The sequence below is a fragment of the Saccopteryx leptura genome, chromosome 3 (assembly GCF_036850995.1).
Source record: "Saccopteryx leptura isolate mSacLep1 chromosome 3, mSacLep1_pri_phased_curated, whole genome shotgun sequence".
In the NCBI taxonomy this organism is placed as follows: domain Eukaryota; kingdom Metazoa; phylum Chordata; class Mammalia; order Chiroptera; family Emballonuridae; genus Saccopteryx; species Saccopteryx leptura.
Genome location: NC_089505.1, coordinates 25954116 through 25970629, shown reverse-complemented (window position 1 = coordinate 25970629; position 16514 = coordinate 25954116). Strand labels below are relative to the sequence as shown.

The 16514-nt window shown below is 40.5% G+C and overlaps 1 protein-coding gene across 4 annotated transcripts in view; it reads left to right on the top strand.

The window, feature by feature from the left end:
* Positions 1–16514, top strand: part of ECT2L (epithelial cell transforming 2 like) — an 82618-nt gene that overhangs the window by 29181 nt on the left and 36923 nt on the right. For all 4 annotated transcript variants that reach the window (XM_066371749.1, XM_066371748.1, XM_066371747.1 and 1 more), the window contains 5 exons: positions 3989–4151; positions 8207–8459; positions 9349–9517; positions 10748–10889; positions 12972–13140. In XM_066371749.1, the coding sequence (XP_066227846.1) occupies positions 3989–4151; positions 8207–8459; positions 9349–9517; positions 10748–10889; positions 12972–13140 (896 nt within the window). The remainder of the gene's footprint in view (positions 1–3988; positions 4152–8206; positions 8460–9348; positions 9518–10747; positions 10890–12971; positions 13141–16514) is intronic.

Here is a 16514-nt window from a genome sequence, read left to right as displayed (position 1 = left end):
TTCATTGTCTCCTTACATGTTGTTATTTCTCTTCCCAGATTTCTTACTTTGCAAAATTAACTGAAATGCAATGAGCCAGTGTTATTACCGCAAACCACCCGAGTTCTGCTGCTCGTGTACTGATTTTTTTTAATGTGACTGAAACATTTTCTTTCCTTCTTGCTTAAGATTCATTATACTTGAATGAGTCCTTGTAGCAGCACAGACTAGGAACAAATATAAAATATATATAATTGAGGTTTTCTTTAAAAAGTCACTCTCACTCAGTTCTTCTATTTTGCTCTGCTGAGATGGAACAGGAGAGGCTGTCAGGTGGAAAGGGGAGGAGGACGAACACTCCAAAGAGTTCCACCCATCTTTGAAAAAGAGGCTGAAAACATTCCTGTTCTGCATCTTGTTTTATTGATCTGTTTTGTAAGTCCAGTGAGAGCAAATTGTCTGTCCAGGGCCGGTGAAATGATTGTGAAGCCTACCTCTGACAGTAATGAGTTAAGTCAGGATTCCATTGGGATGAACTGCTCTGGGTGTTGGCCCAGTTTCATTCAGTTAATCTCTACCAATACTAAGACGATTGATTCCCCAAGTGACGAGTTTGTTTGTGGACACTATAAGCTTCCAGGACATGTACAATTCCAGTCTTTGCCCTCCTGCTTCTATCACACACACACACACACACACACACACACACACACACACACACACACACACACATACACACACACACACTTTCCCCAGACTCACATGCCAACAGGTTCATTTTAAAACCACTCTGTTCTGTCTCAGGTTGTGACAAGGCAGCATGAACAGGGATCAAAAGAGAGCAGTGACTTAAATAAAGGCAGGGGAGGATAACACACAAAATAATAGGTAATCATTAGACCTTGGAACTAAAGCAGTAACCTCTTTTTAAAACAACAACAACCCTGTTTTTGAAGTTAGGTTTCTTTTATTTTGTCATTGAATTTATTGGGGTGACATTGGTTGATAAAATTATATAGGTTTCAGGGGTACAATTCTATAGTATATCATCTGTATATTGTATTGTGTGTTCCCACCCAAGTAAAACATTTTTGCTCTGCAATAATTTTTAACTTATAGAAAAGTTGCAAAAATGGTATAAATAACTTTATATTGTTTGCCTGAAGTCCTCAATTGTTAACATTTTACCATCTTTTGCTATGTTATTCCAAAGCATTTGAGCATAGGTTGTAAACATGATGCCCCACTAACCTTAAGAATATCACTGTGTCCTAAAAATCAAGGACAGTCTGTTGAAAAATCAACGTACCTCCACCAATAGTAGCAGGAAATCAGCACTGATAGAGCACTACCATCCAACCCACAGACTCCATTCAATATTCCTGATTGTACCAACAATGTCCCTTATAATTGTCTTTTCCTTTTGAGTCCAGAATCCAATCCACAGTCACCTACTGCATTTAATTTTCATGTCTCTATTGCCGCCTTCAATTGCTCAGTGTTTCCTTATCTTTTCTTACTTGACACTTGAAGAGCACAGATGTGTTCCTTTATTGAATGACCTTCATTTTGCGGTTGGCTGATCGTTCTTCAAGATTACATTTGGGTTATTACAATCTTGGCAGGGATAACTCAGAAATGATGCTCTGTTCTTCTCAGTGGCTCGTATTAAGGGCCAACTATGTCAATTTGTCCCATTGCTTGTGGTGTTGGCTTTACCACTTGGTTAAAATGATGGATTATGAAGTATTTAACAATTAAATCTATGTACATATTCTAGTTGACCGATGTTACCCTGTTAAGTTTATCTAAACAAAAATAGATAACTAAAAATTATTTGAATGATTACTTTTAAATTAATTTGAAATGTTTAAATCTATGCAAATATCCTCTTTGATAACAAGTTTGATGCATCCATTGAAGATTCTTATCTGAAGCAATTATTACTTTAATAGCTACCAACTGGTGATTTTCTAATTTAATTCCTTTTACATATATTAGTTGGTGTTCTGTTGCAAGGTAGAACTTGTCCTCCTCCCAAGACTTGTAGATGAGGCTCTAGGTAAGCCAGCATTTTTAGTATATTCAAGGTCAAGACTCTCTCTGGGTCTAATGGGTCTTTAGCAACCTGTTCATGAATGTAACTAAGGTCCTTTTGGTCCCTAACTGGAGGTGCCATTTTCATTTCAAATTGAAACTTTCTGAGGCTCAACCCACTCTATGGGAATTTAGGTCAGAGACTTAAATTTGTAGAATGAAATCTATCCGGAGTCATGACTTTTTCTTTCAGTGAGTTCATCTGTGTCCATTAGGATCCAGTAACAGGGCAGAAGTAGCCACTCAGCAGTAAGAAAAAGTTCTATAGTCTTAATGGCTTGAGGTAAATGAGTCTGATAGGTTCTTATTGCCAAAGTTTCGGATCAGCCGTGAAATTGGTCACAGCTTTCTTGTCCTAGAGATTCTTATTTAGCAATAACCACCTATCCGGTGGCTTGGGACTATAGCAGATGTTTATTGCTAATATCTCAAGAAGGTAATCTTTTTGTTTGTTTGCTTGCTTGTTTGTTTTTATAGTTGGTGGCTACAGGGCCAGCAGTGTATCTTTCATGGACTGTCAAATGTCTCTTAGCGCCAAGACGATCTCTTTGATAGGGCTTGAATTTTGTATTTATTCAAGATTTGTCTGTGCTTAGATAGCTTGAAATGCAATGTAAGAAGTTTTCTTTTTTTTTTTTTTAGGTGAGAGGAGGGGTGATAGTGAGGCAGATTGTGAGGCATGTACCCTGACCAGGATCCACCTGGCAACCCCTATCTGGGACCATTGCTTGAGTACCGAGCTATTTTTAGTGCCTGAGGCTGACATGCTTGAAGAGCTATCCTCAGAGCGCAGAACTGATGCTCAGATCAATTGAGCCACTGGCTGCGGGAAGGAAAGAGAGAGAATGGGGATAAGGAGAATAAATCAGAGGGTCACTTCTCCTGTGTGACCCGACCGGGAATTGAACCTGGGACATCCATATGCCAGGCTGATGTTCTATCCACTGAGCCACTGGCCAGGGCCTAGAACTTTTCTTGATGATGCCTGACTGGTGATGGTGCACTGCATAGAATATCAACCAGGGACATTGATGTACCAGGTCCAAAAACCCAAAGTCATCAGTTTGAGCACGGGCTCGTCTCCCTTGAGCACAGGCTGACCAGCTTGAGTGCTGGGTTATTGGCTTGAGTGTGGGGTCACTGAAATGACCCCATGGTTGCTGGTTTGAGCAAGGGGTCTCTGGCTCGGCCTAAGCCCCTCTCCCATCAAGGCACGTGTGAGAAGCAATCAGAGTTAATACATTTCAAAATTGTTGAAATCTTAAATATATTTTTAATAGAATACAATTGAGATTAATTAAAATATCAAAAAAATCCCCAAATATTTGGAAACTAACTCACTTATAACCTAAGGTTAAAGAAAAAAATCACAACGGAAATTAGAAAATATTTTAAACTGAATGATAATGAAATACAAGATGTCTAAGTGTGTGGGATGCAGCTAAAGCACATCTTAGAGGGAAATATATCATTTAAAAGCTTATATTAGAGAATAAAAGGGGCTTTAAATTAAACCTTAATCTCTACCTAAAGAAACTAGAAAGAATATCAAATAATACCCAAAGTAAAAGGAAAGAAATAATGAATAGTAAAAATCAAGAAAATAGAAAATGGACAAACGATAGAAAGAAATCTATGGAGGAAAAAAAAGCTGTTTTTTGAAAGCAGTAATAAAATTAATTCTTAGCAAAAGTAACCAAAAGAGAGAGAGAGAGAGAGAGAGAGAGAAAACACAAATTATCCAGCATCAGGAGTGAAAAAGGGGCTCTTGCTCTAGATCCTACAAACATTAAAAAGGTAATAAAAGATAATTGTCAATTTTATACCCGTAAGTTCAACAGTGTCAATAGTTGTTTTGTAAATTCCATAGGTACTCATGTTCTGAACTAAATTTCTGCCTCTTTCTTCTCAGGGTTGTCCAAGACTGGTTTGCAGAAAGGATGCACGTGGCCAAAGTGGATTTCTGTACAGTGTTACCACGCTTCCTTTCTCTCCACATCTTTTCCTTTTTGAATCCGAAGGATCTGTGTGCAGCTGCACAAGTCAGCTGGCCCTGGAAGTTTCTAACTGAACAGGTTTACCGCTTGTCGCTTCCTAGTACCAAGGTCTAAATCCAACAGTTCACCTGTAATGAAGCTGTGGGGATAGCTTTCTTCCCTAAAGAGAACTAGGGGTATCTGAACCATAATGAACTATCCTTAAGTTAAAAAAAATGGGGATAGGTTAAATACAGTCATTTATTTTATATGTAAGGGGATATACACCATTCTAATAGATGTACTTTTAATAGTTTTTAAATAGTCAATTATTTAAAAAATATTTAATTTTGCTTAAAAAAAGTCAACTTTTTCATTAAAAAAATTAAGCTTTGGTTTTTATATATTACTATTTTATCCATGATAATTCAGCTTGAACATTGCTGTACAACCACAATTCTTACTGATCTTTTTTCGGCTAGTATCTGTTGAAGCAGATATGTCTAGATCAGGGGTCCCCAAACTACGGCCCGCGGGCCACATGCAGCCCCCTGAGTCCATTTATCCGGCCCCCGTTGCACTTCCGGAAGGGGCACCTCTTTCATTGATGGTCAGTGAGAGGAGCATAGTTCCCATTGAAATACTGGTCAGTTTGTTCATTTAAATTTACTTGTTCTTTATTTTAAATATTGTATTTGCTCCCATTTTGTTTTTTTACTTTAAAATAAGATTTGTGCAGTGTGCATAGGGATTTGTTCATAGTTTTTTTTATAGTCTGGCCCTCCAACGGTTTGAGGGACAGGGAACTGGCCCCCTGTGTAAAAAGTTTGGGGACCCCTGGTCTAGATCATCCATATCCTCTGCCATTAATTCTGCCTCTGGCCTATTTGTCCCCTCATTTCCTTTTGAAAAATTTAATAAGATGTAATGGGAGACATTGTTTCCAAACTAGTGAATAATTTGCTTCTTTGTCCTGTACACTTTCCAGGGTGGGCTTGTGCTGAGATTTTCTGTGACAGGGCCACAGGCAAAAGCTATCTTTGAGCCCTGGGTTTATTGCTATAAAAAAAATCCAGGCTGGCCTGACCTGTGGTGGCACAGTGGATAAAGCGTCGACCTGGAAATGCTGAGGTCGTCGGTTCAAAACTCTGGGCTTGCCTGGTCAAGGCACATATGGGAGTTGATACTTCCAGCTCCTCCCCCCTTCTCTCTCTCTGTCTCTCTCTCTCCTCTCTCTCCTTCTCTGTCTCTCTCTCTCCCTTTCTCCTCTCTAAAAATGAATAAATAAAAAAAAATCCAGGCTTAGTGTTTGCATGTTACATTGTTTTCAGTCTTTCTGCTTTCAACCTTTTTACATCCTTATATTTGAAAAATATGTCTTGTAAACAGAATAGGATGGTGGTGGTGTTTTTTTTTTAATATTTAGCAGTCTTTGACTTTTAGCTGGCATAATCTCTTTTGTTTAATTTAATAAAAACTCATATATTTGGGCCTAAGTCTACTATTTTACTATTTATTTTCTGTCTGTTCCATGTTTTATTGTACTTTGGTTTTCTCCATCTTCTTTTGGAGTACTTAAACATTTATTGTTTGATTGTTAATTATAAATTTAAATATATATTAACTTCACCAGACTTTATTACTATTTTTTTCCTTTTTTAAATTATTATCTTTCAATTACAGGTTACATTCAATATTATTCTATCAGTTTGAGGTGCAGAGCATAGTGATTAGACAATCACATATTTTACAGAATGGCCCCGCTGATAATTCTAGTACCCACCTGCCACCATACTTAGTTATGATACAATTGACTATGTTCCTTAGGCTACAATTTATATCCCCCTGACTAGCCTGTAAGTACCAATTTGTTCTTCTTAATCCTCTCACCTTTTCACCCAGCCCCTTAACCGCCCTTATTACCATTATTGTATGTAATCATTATTTACTTATAAGTAACAACATATTAGCTTTTTGTGTTGCTCTTCAAACCTCCCTCGGAGTTTCCGCTGGGATCATTTTCCTCTGAATTCTCTCCAATGTTTCTTTTCATGCAATTTGCTACTCACAAATTCTCTTAGTTTTTATCTTAAAATTTTCTTTATTTTCACCTTCATATTTAAAGGCTATTGTCATTGGCAATTTGAACTCTAGGTTGACAGTTCATATATTTTTTTATAGTACTTTGAAAATTATCCATGGTTCTCTGGCTTCCAAACTATTTTTTGAGAAGTAGGAAGTTTTGTTGTTTTTCTTTAAAGGTAACATTTCTATTTTCTCTAGCCATAGTTTGGATGTTTTTCTCTCTTTTTTGTGTAACTTAATGATGATGTACATAGAAGGGGTGTGTCTGCGTGCATTGATCCTCTTTTGTGTTTTGCAGTGATTTTTGAATCTGAAATTTAATGTCCTTTATCCATCTGGAAAAGTTCTCAGATGCTGCCTCCTTATACATTGCTTCTGCCCCGTTTCTCTCTTTCTGTATTTATTTATTTATTTATTTTTGGTGTGGGATTCCAATACTTACCTTAGACTGATTTCACTATATCCCATAAGTGTCACGTTCCCTCATATGTCTTTTCTGTCCTTTTGGGCTGTTAGTGTTTCTGTCTAGACCAGGGGTCCCCAAACTACGGCCCGCGGGCTGCATGCGGCCCCCTGAAGCCATTTATCCGGCCCCCGCCGCACTTCTGGAAGGGGCACCTCTTTCATTGGTGGTCAGTGAGAGGAGCATAGTTCCCATTGAAATACTGGTCAGTTTGTTGATTTAAATTTACTTGTTCTTTATTTTAAATATTGTATTTATTTCAGTTTTGTCTTTTTACTTTAAAATAAGATATGTGCAGTGTGCATAGGAATTTGTTCATAGTTTTGTTTATAGTCCGGCCCTCCAACGGTCTGAGGCACAGTGAACTGGCCCCCTGTGAAAAAAGTTTGGGGACCCCTGGACTAGACTTTTCTTCTGGCCTTTCAGTTTACTAATTACCTCTTTAGCTGGATTCTAATTTGCCCTTACACTGGTCCATCAAGTCCTAAATTCAGTTATATTTTTTCATCCTGGAATGCTGATTTGATTATTTTGCCAACACTTTCCACCTAGCCATTTAATTTCTTATTAATCATAGGTTTTGTTTGTTTTTTAATAAGTTTATGTCTGATAATTACAACATCTGGATCTCCAAAGACAAAAGAAGAAATGAATAATTGTCTTTTTGTGTGCCTGGTATTTTTGATTGAGTACCAGACACCAAATGTAGGAACGTAATGTGATGATTTAAGCTTCTGGATGATACTATCTTCCTCCAGAAAGAATTTGCTTTTGCTCCTGGCATTTGGTTCTGCTTAGAACAGATCCCTTAAATCTAATCAGAGAATGAGAGATTTCAAAGCTAGCTTCAGTCCTGGTAATAGTTTATCTAATTCCTTATATTATCCTTCCTGAAAAAGAGCTCAATTGTCATCCTGGTGTAGTTTCCAAGGTTTTCCCCCTTAGTGGTCCATGGGTTTAAATTCATTTTCTCTCTTCCCCACGAGAATGCCTAAAAGTCAGTATAGCTTCTAAGTCTTTCCATCATCACTTTCTGCTCTGCTTGTCAGCCTCAACTTTGCTTTAGAATCGTCAGATTCCCTGATGTGAAAGTGACGCCCACTCCCAGGCTCACCTCTGCCTTTCGCTTCTCTCGCCGTCTTGGCTGCGCAGAGCCTTACTGCATTCGCAGCTCTATAATGACTTCAAATAATGGTTGCATCATATTCTATCTGGCTATCTAATTAGATTAAACCGCATGAAATTTGCTATTTTCTTATATCAAACCCGGTTGCATATTGGCAATATTATATGCTTCAATCAAAGTTGTTCTCAGTGGGAGGATTGAACAAACAATTACACCATCGCTAGAAGCACGAGTCTGAGAATTTAGGGTGAAAGTAACCAAGTGCTATGGGAGCGCTAGAAACATATACAAAGCTGAGTCAGTTTTGCTGCAAAGTAAGGAATGCTTCTTATTCCTTGGAATCAAGGTTAGATGGCAAGTCAGCGGCACTAGACATCTTAAAGTATTAACAAAATTATCTGTGTACCTGAAAGCATTATGTCTAAGAAACTGACCTTTAACAAAACCTCACAGCTCACCTCTGCCATTCCTTCTCTGAAGGATTGCTTATGGATGCCCAAGTGCGTCAAGTTTGGATGGTTCCTGCCTTATACCCCAACAGATCATGAGTATGGTGCTTGGAAGCACCACTACATAGCTTGTGTGTCCAACTTAGACTGGCCGACACCGAGGGAAGCCGCCGCGGTTTATGGGACCCTGAATGAACCCAAAACTGAAGATGAGGAGCTACAGGAGCGACAAAGAGAAAAGTGTCTCAGGAAAATAATTTGGGAGAAAATTGCACTGCGTCAGAGTGAGTAGCATTTTAAAACTTCCCATCTTAGCCAAGTGTGGTAGAAACCCGTGGATGTACATACGGAGTCCCACAGAGGAGGGTCGTGCTGACTCTCTGGGACAGCGTGTGGGTGGCCTTCTCTGAAGTATGTTCAGGACAAGCTCTTTTTTGCCTTCACTGTGCATTTCAAGTTAATTAATAAACAAAGTAAGATTTCAGATGAAATATATGTAGTCACATTATCAGTGACTCCATTTCTGTCCTAGTTTTTTTTCAAATCTATAAGACCAAAGAGAAGGAGGGGAGAGAAAGGTGAACACATGAAAAATAAATAGGTTCAGGACAACTCAGAAGAACTGGGATCCCCGACAGAGGAGGAAAGAGAAAGTGAGAATGAAAGCAGGGAGAGTGGCATATGTTCTTTTTAAGTGGAAAGGGACTTAGGACAAGACACACTTTCAGCCAAGCCTTTTAATTTGTGTGTAAAGGTAATTGGCAAAGGTGATTTGAGTTCTCCTATCTTTCGTTTCCTTTTCTTTCCCTTCTTTTCCCTTCCTTTCCCTTCCCTTCCACTGATTCACCCTCTGTGAGTCTGTAACAAATGGGAAATCACTTGAAGCCAAGAAAAAAAGACAGAAAATGGATTGGAAGCCTATAAATTAACTAGTTCCCACAAGAAAAGAGTCGCTTGTTCTCTGAGCTTTGTTGCTTGACCTGAAATGACTGGGAACTTGCAGCCACAGTGCTGACAGGATAAGAAATCCAAACAGAGTTCATAAAAACGGCCATAATGATTGCCGCTTGGAACGCTGCCCTGGTCCAGCTTTATTTCCCACGCCTTTATCTAGGGAGACTTGGCCCGAGGAGTGCGCAGTGAGCAGCCGGGCGGCCGCTGTTTGTTTTTCAGAGGCGTTATTCAGAGCCCGACCCCCCTGGGGCAGCAGGACCTGCTGCTCCGGGTGGCCCACAGCCCAGTGCCGACCACGTGGCTCCAGGACTCGCAGGGACCGAGTGGGGTTACACGAAGCTTTGGAGAAGCAGCTTGTCTTGGCATCCCTAGAAGCTCTGCCCAAGCGGTAAGCAAACTTCCGCCTTCTGAAGGCTCAGGACCATCACCTGATACCAAGACTTCATTCTAGAATAATCTAGCTAACATTCAGGATCTCTCATGATTATATGGCTCTTATATCCTTTGATATAGAAAAAACAGTGGCCTTCAATATGCCTTCTGAAAAGACAAATATGTAACATTCAAAATTTACATTTCAAATATTCTTGCCCTGCAAAGAGGTTATATTGTGGAGGTAGTATATTTTTTGTATAAAGTTATTGAGCAAAAATGTCATTTTTTCAGAACTGTTTTAGGACATGAGCATAACCACATGGTAATGTGGGGTGGGTGCCTGTGGGGACAGTGGAGAATTTCTTGGAAAACCGTGTGACCTGGATGACTAAGGAATTTTAAATTTCACTGCTGCCCCTTTTCAAAATGTTGTTCTGAACTCCTAGGCAGTGGTGGGATTCAGCCAGTTCGCCCTGGTTCTGCAGAACCCGTGCCTATTTTTTCTGTTGAGTTTGGCGAACCGGTTGTTAGAATGGCACTTGTCATCAGGGTTCTCTCTAAGGTGGGTGCCTGGGTAGCCACCCAATGTGGAAATCACAAATTTACATTCCTTATTCTTGTTTAAAGTTCATTCGCGCAACAGCGTATTCTAAGCGCCTATAGTAATGTTCATTCCGTCCACAGGTGAAAAAAAAAGTGCAAGAGAGGACACCAATCAAGAAGAAATATGGAAATATCTTAAATAACAGTTTTATTGTTATATTATTTAATTTTTCATTAATATTTTAAAACTCTTTCTTGTAACAATCTAGTTTTGTGTACCTCTTTTATTGTTCTTATTTAAGTATTAAATGCATGAAATAATAAACTACCTTCTGGTATATCGTTTTTTATACTTAAAACGGTCATTAGGGCAGAGAACCGGCTATTAAATTGTCTGAATCCCACCACAGCGCCTAGGTATGTCACCACATTCGTTTTAAATGTCCCACAAAAGCTAAGTAAGTTCCAAGAGAACTTTCTGGCATCCCACAGATTGTGGAGCAGGAGGGACCCAGCAAGCGCTTTGGTCTCAACCCCCTCACGAGACCCACTTGCTCTCGTCCCCAAACTGTAGGGCGAGTCTGAGTTCCTGAGGTCACCTGCCTTGTCCACACGATAACTGATGGACACGGAGAATCTATCAACAAAGTCAAATTATGAGAAAATGAGAACTTCACTTATTCCCCCTTTTTCCCTATAGAAGTAATATTTCTGGAAGACATTCCTACCCTTCGTTATCAAAGAAAAATGGGTGTGGAGTTGTTAAAAATGATGACGGCCCATCACATGCCTTCCGGTCGTCACACTTCCTGTTGATATCGTCTCGGATTCCTGCTTATGAGGTACAGAATTTAAGAGCCCAGGCCTCTTCTGAACCAAGGTTTTTGTTGATACTACAGGTTTACTGCAGTCTTTTGGCCACCATGTGTATGAAAATGATTCATCTCCTAAAAGAAAACTGGTCCGATCTAAGTGGAAGTTTCCAGACCCAAACCAGTTTTTAAAATGAGAAGCAATAAAGATAACCATAAGTCAAATTATTAAAAAAAAAAACCCACTCAAGACCTAAACTGTCTTCCATTTAGTAGGTATCCAATAAATTCTAATTGAATTGAATTTGTTGCATTTCATTCGCAAAAGAGCGAGATGATTACAGCTTATTTTACAACTTCTTTGGAATGCCCAAGGAATTTAATAATATCATGTACCCACCATCTCTCAAAAGAATCACGTCAGAAATCCTATTCTGTGATCTGTTTAGTGAGGGTGTCATTAAATTATAATATGCCCTTTCTATAATGAAGTTATATATTTTAATTTTAATATGAATGAGAAAAAGCAAGCACACATATACATTAATACACACATAGGGTCATATGTGAGCAATAACATTTGGTAAGTTATATCCAATGGCCTACTTAAAGTTTTCCCTCCCAAATTCTTATTTGCAATAAAATGTTTGTTTTCAAGATATGCAATCACTTCTGTTTCCGGGCATTTAGGAATTGACCTTGATCATTTCCAACGGCTAGTGAGCGAGTCCACATGGAGCAAGATCAGTTTTGAGCTCCACAAGGGACCACAGGTCATTTCCTTAGTGTTTAGAAATGCATCATGATGGACACAGGGGATAACTGGAGAACACACTGGTATAAAATAAGTCCATTCCCATTTGTCTTTTTTACACAAGACTATGTCATAGTTACTTATTTGATTAAGAATGTGATGGGGGATACGGTAAAAAAGTAGGGTGTAACCATGTGGTAGTTCTCTATTCTGTTCAACTGTAACCTTCAGTAAGTGACATAACTTTTTCTTTGCAAAATATCAATGACTTTAGTGATTTTCTGGCCTGTTTCCTGCTAATCAATTAACTTTATCACAATGAAAAGTTTATTTGGTTGTTGAATTCAAAGAACAGTGTTTTAGGCCCTGGCCGGTTGGCTCAGCGGTAAAGCGTCGGCCTGGCGTGCGAAAATCCCGGGTTCGATTCCCAGCCAGGGCACACAGGAGAGGCGCCCATCTGCTTCTCCATCCCCCACCCCCTCCTTCCTCTATGTCTCTCTCTTCTCCTCCCGCAGCCAAGGCTCCATTGGAGCAAAGATGGCCCGTGCGCTGGGGATGGCTCCTTGGTCTCTGCCCCAGGTGCTAGAGTGGCTCTGGTCGCGGCAGAGCGACGCCCCGGAGGGGCAGAGCATCGCCCCCTGGTGGGCAGAGCATTGCCCCTGGTGGGCGTGCCGGTGGATCCCGGTCGGGCGCATGCGGGAGTCTGTCTGACTGTCTCTCCCTGTTTCCAGCTTCAGAAAAAAAAAAAAAAAAAAAAGAACAGTGTTTTAAATTTTCATTTAGATGAAAAACATGTATCAATATTTATAATAAAATAATTCATAACTAAGAAGAAAACAATCTATTTCAGAAATCTATTGCAAATTAGAATTATCTCAATTTTACAATTATTTTTAAAGTTTTATATATGTCTCTGCGTATGGGTAGAAGACAATAAGCTAACTCTTTAATAGAATTTACCTATGAGTGATAGAGCTACAAATGTATATAATGTACTCCTTTTATCATTGGAAAAGAAATAATTTTTTTTTTAAGTCCAGTGAAGGAGAATGTTTATCTTTCTCTTTTCATAATTCTGAAAAAGAATAGTCTTTACAACTTACAGATTACATATTTATTAAATTTCTTTTATTAATAAATAGTCTAAAGCAGGGGTCTCAAACTCACGGCTTGCGGGCCGCATGTGGCCCGCCCACCAATTTTGTGCGGCCCGCAGACTGGCCCGCAGATTAATCCACGAAGTTTGATTAGTCTGCGGGCCGCACAAAATTGGTGGGCGGGCCGCACGGCCGCGAGTTTGAGACCCCTGGTCTAAAGTAATGGACTTTGGCTCCTACAGCTTTGGTTTTATTTCCCAGATGGTGGTGGACAGCGTTCGGGCAGGTGTCACTTCTGTGGTGTACGAACACAGCGGCATAACCCTGGAGAGCCTGCTGTATCTCATAGACAGAGCGCTGGATGGGCAGAAGGCACAGAGTATAGGAATATTTAGTGATGGAGACAGCAGAGAAATCAATTTACTCCAAGGTAAGACGGGATTGGAAAGAACAGCCAACTGTGCGCTGACGTAGTGTTTGGCCACAGGTACGACCTTCAGAGTACCATTTAAGTTACAATTTGTTGAGAAGGTTGATAACTGAGCCCAGATCAATCAGGCAGGAGTGGATCTATTCAGGCCTCCCACTGATTTAGTGAGGCCCAGTCACATTAGGGAATCTGCTTTACTCTGTCTACCTATTCAAAGCTTAATATCACCCCAAAACACCCTCACAGACACACCCAGAATGATGCTTGACCAAATCTCTGGGCATCCGGTAATGTGACAGGAAAAATTAACCATCATACCATTAAACAATAACTCCCTTTACCCCTTCCCTGAGCCCCCAGGAATTACTGTCCTACTTTTTGTTCCTATGAACATGACTACTTTAGATATGACATAACCGGAATCACACAATATTTGACTTTTTGTGACTGGCTTATTTCATTTAACATAATGTCCTCAAGTTTCATCCATATTGTGGCATGTAATGAGATTTTCTTCCTTTTTTTTTTTTTTGACAGACAGGAAAGGAGAGAGATGAGAAGCATCAGTTCTTTGTTGCGGCACCTTAGTTGTTCATTAATTGCTTTCTCATATGTGCCTTGATGGGGCTACAGCAGACCAATTGACCCCTTGTTCAAGCCATGACCTTGAGCTCAAGCTGGTGAGCCTTGCTCAAACCAGATGAGCCCGCACTCAAGCTGACATCCTCGGGGTTTCGAACCTGGGTCCTCCGCATCCCAGTCTGATGCTCTAGCCACTGTGCCACTGTCCGGTCGGGCTCTTCCTTTCTTAAGGCTGAATAACATTCTACTGTATGTGTATACTACGTTGTGTTTATTTATTCGTTGATTGATATTTGGGTTGTTTCTATCTCTTGGCTACTGTAAACAGTGCTGTTATGAATATAAGTATGCAAATATGTTTTTGAGATCCTTTTTTTTAACTCCTTTGGATATGTACACCAAAGAAGAATTGCTGGATTATATGGTAGTTCGATTTTTAATTTTTTGAGAAAATACCATACTCTTTTCCATAGTGGCTACACCATTACACAATACCACAAACAGTGCCCAAGAGTTCCAATTTCTTTACATCCTGGCTAACGCTTATTCTGTTCTGTTTTTGTTTGTTTGTTTGTTTTTTAAATAGTAACCATACTAATGGGTATAAAGTAATATCTATTATGGCTTTGATTTACATTTCTCTGGAGATTAGTGATATTGAGCATTTTTTTATATGCTTGTTGGCCATTTGTATATCTTCTTTAGAGAAATGTCTATTCAAGTTGTTTGCCCATTTTTTATTTTTTTATTATTTTTTATTTTTTTCTGAAGCTGGAAACGGAGATAGACAGTCAGACAGACTCCCGCATGTGCCCGACCGGGATCCACCCGGCACGCCCACCAGGGGGCGACGCTCTGCCCACCAGGGGGCGATGCTCTGCCCCTCCGGGGCGTAGTTCTGCCGCGACCAGAGCCACACTAGCGCCTGGGGCAGAGGCCAAGGAGCCATCCCCAGTGCCCGGGCCATCTTTGCTCCAATGGAGCCTTGGCTGCGGGAGGGGAAGAGAGAGACAGAGAGGAAGGAGGGGGGGGGTGGAGAAGCAAATGGGCGCTTCTCCTATGTGTCCTGGCCAGGAATCGAGCCCGGGTCCCCCGCATGCCAGGCCGATGCTCTACCGCTGAGCCAACCGGCCAGGGCCTGTTTGCCCATTTTTTAAAAGTGAGTTATTTGATTTTTTGTTATTGAGTTGTAGGCATCTTTATGTAGTCTGAATATTAATCCTTTATTAGATACATAATTTGCAAATAGTTTCTCCTGTTCTGTAGGTTGCCTTTTACTCTGTTGATTATGTCCCTTGATGCAAAAAAATTTTAAGTTTGATGAAAGTGAAACAATTTTAATAGTAGCAAATACCAAGATCTATACCTTGGTGTGCACTAACAACTTTCATTATACTTCTAAATGGCTATACCACGAAGGAAAGGGTATAATATCATTAACTTGTTATGGGCTATATTTTAAAAATTCTAATTGTTACCCTTTTGTGGGGTGGGGAAGAGATGATGAATATTTTAGACACAAGCTTTTAGTTTCTATTCTTCCTCATACTGTAACTTGCATTCTTCCTTGCTTATACCTAAGATAGAATTGTTTTAAATTTTACTAACTTGAAATCGTACATCTTTGTGAGATGAGGGAGAAAGGGAATAGAAAGTCAAGAATGCAGCCGGCCAGAGTGGTCCAAGAAGACACAGTGACCACGGGAATCGCCCATCGAACTGCTGTCTCTGTGGCTGGAACTCGACATACTTGTAATAGCTTCGGTGGATTTTATTATGAGCAAACACTAACTGCTCTTGGTTCAGCTTATTCTTGCTTATTTTTCCTGTGCCTGAAGCAAGCTGTATTCCACATTCAATTTTTATATCCACCAATGGTAAAAGCACAGCTGCTCTCTGGGTGTTTAAATTTATGACTAATGACATCGTGGCTCTAAACTGTCTAAGTAGTAGAGAAGTACCAAGGTCAAGTTGATACTGTTGTAGCAAGTTCAACTATGGAGCAAAAGCGCCCATAGGGTTTCCTGATCTCAGCCTCTTTATTCTCAAGATGAGAAAGGTTTCCAAACACCGACTTTTGTTTTCTTTTATTAAAATAATAGTAATAATTACAAAAATACCTCGGAAGACTAAAGTTTCCTTCTATATAACTGTGGTGTTTTCCCCAAAAGTTTTTTCCTTAAAAACAAGAAATTGAGGCCCTGGCCGGTTGGCTCAGCGGTAGAGCATTGGCCTGGCGTGCGGGGGGCCCGGGTTCGATTCCCGGCCAGGGCACATAGGAGAAGCGCCCATTTGCTTCTCCACCCCCCCCCTTCCTCTCTGTCTCTCTCTTCCCCTCCCGCAGCCAAGGCTCCATTGGAGCAAAGATGGCCCGGGCGCTGGGGATGGCTCCTTGGCCTCTGCCCCAGGCGCTGGAGTGGCTCTGGTCGCGGCAGAGCGACGCCCCGGAGGGGCAGAGCGTCGCCCCCTGGTGGGTGTGCCGGGTGGATCCCGGTCGGGCACATGTGGGAGTCTGTCTGATTGTCTCTCCCCGTTTCCAGCTTCAGAAAAATAAAAAATACAAAAACAAAAAAACAAACAAACAAAAAATACACAAGAAATTGAAATCTCTTGGTCCAGTAACCTGAAGAGGGCCTTCCATTCTGTGTCCAGACCTCTCGGCACGAAGGAGCAGGACTGTTAGGATCCTTGTACCAATCTTGCTTGCGTGGCATTTCTGGGTTTAGGAACTGAGTCTCCAGGACCGGTTCAGATACGGGTCCAGACACCTGCAGGTGAGCTGAGTCATCCCA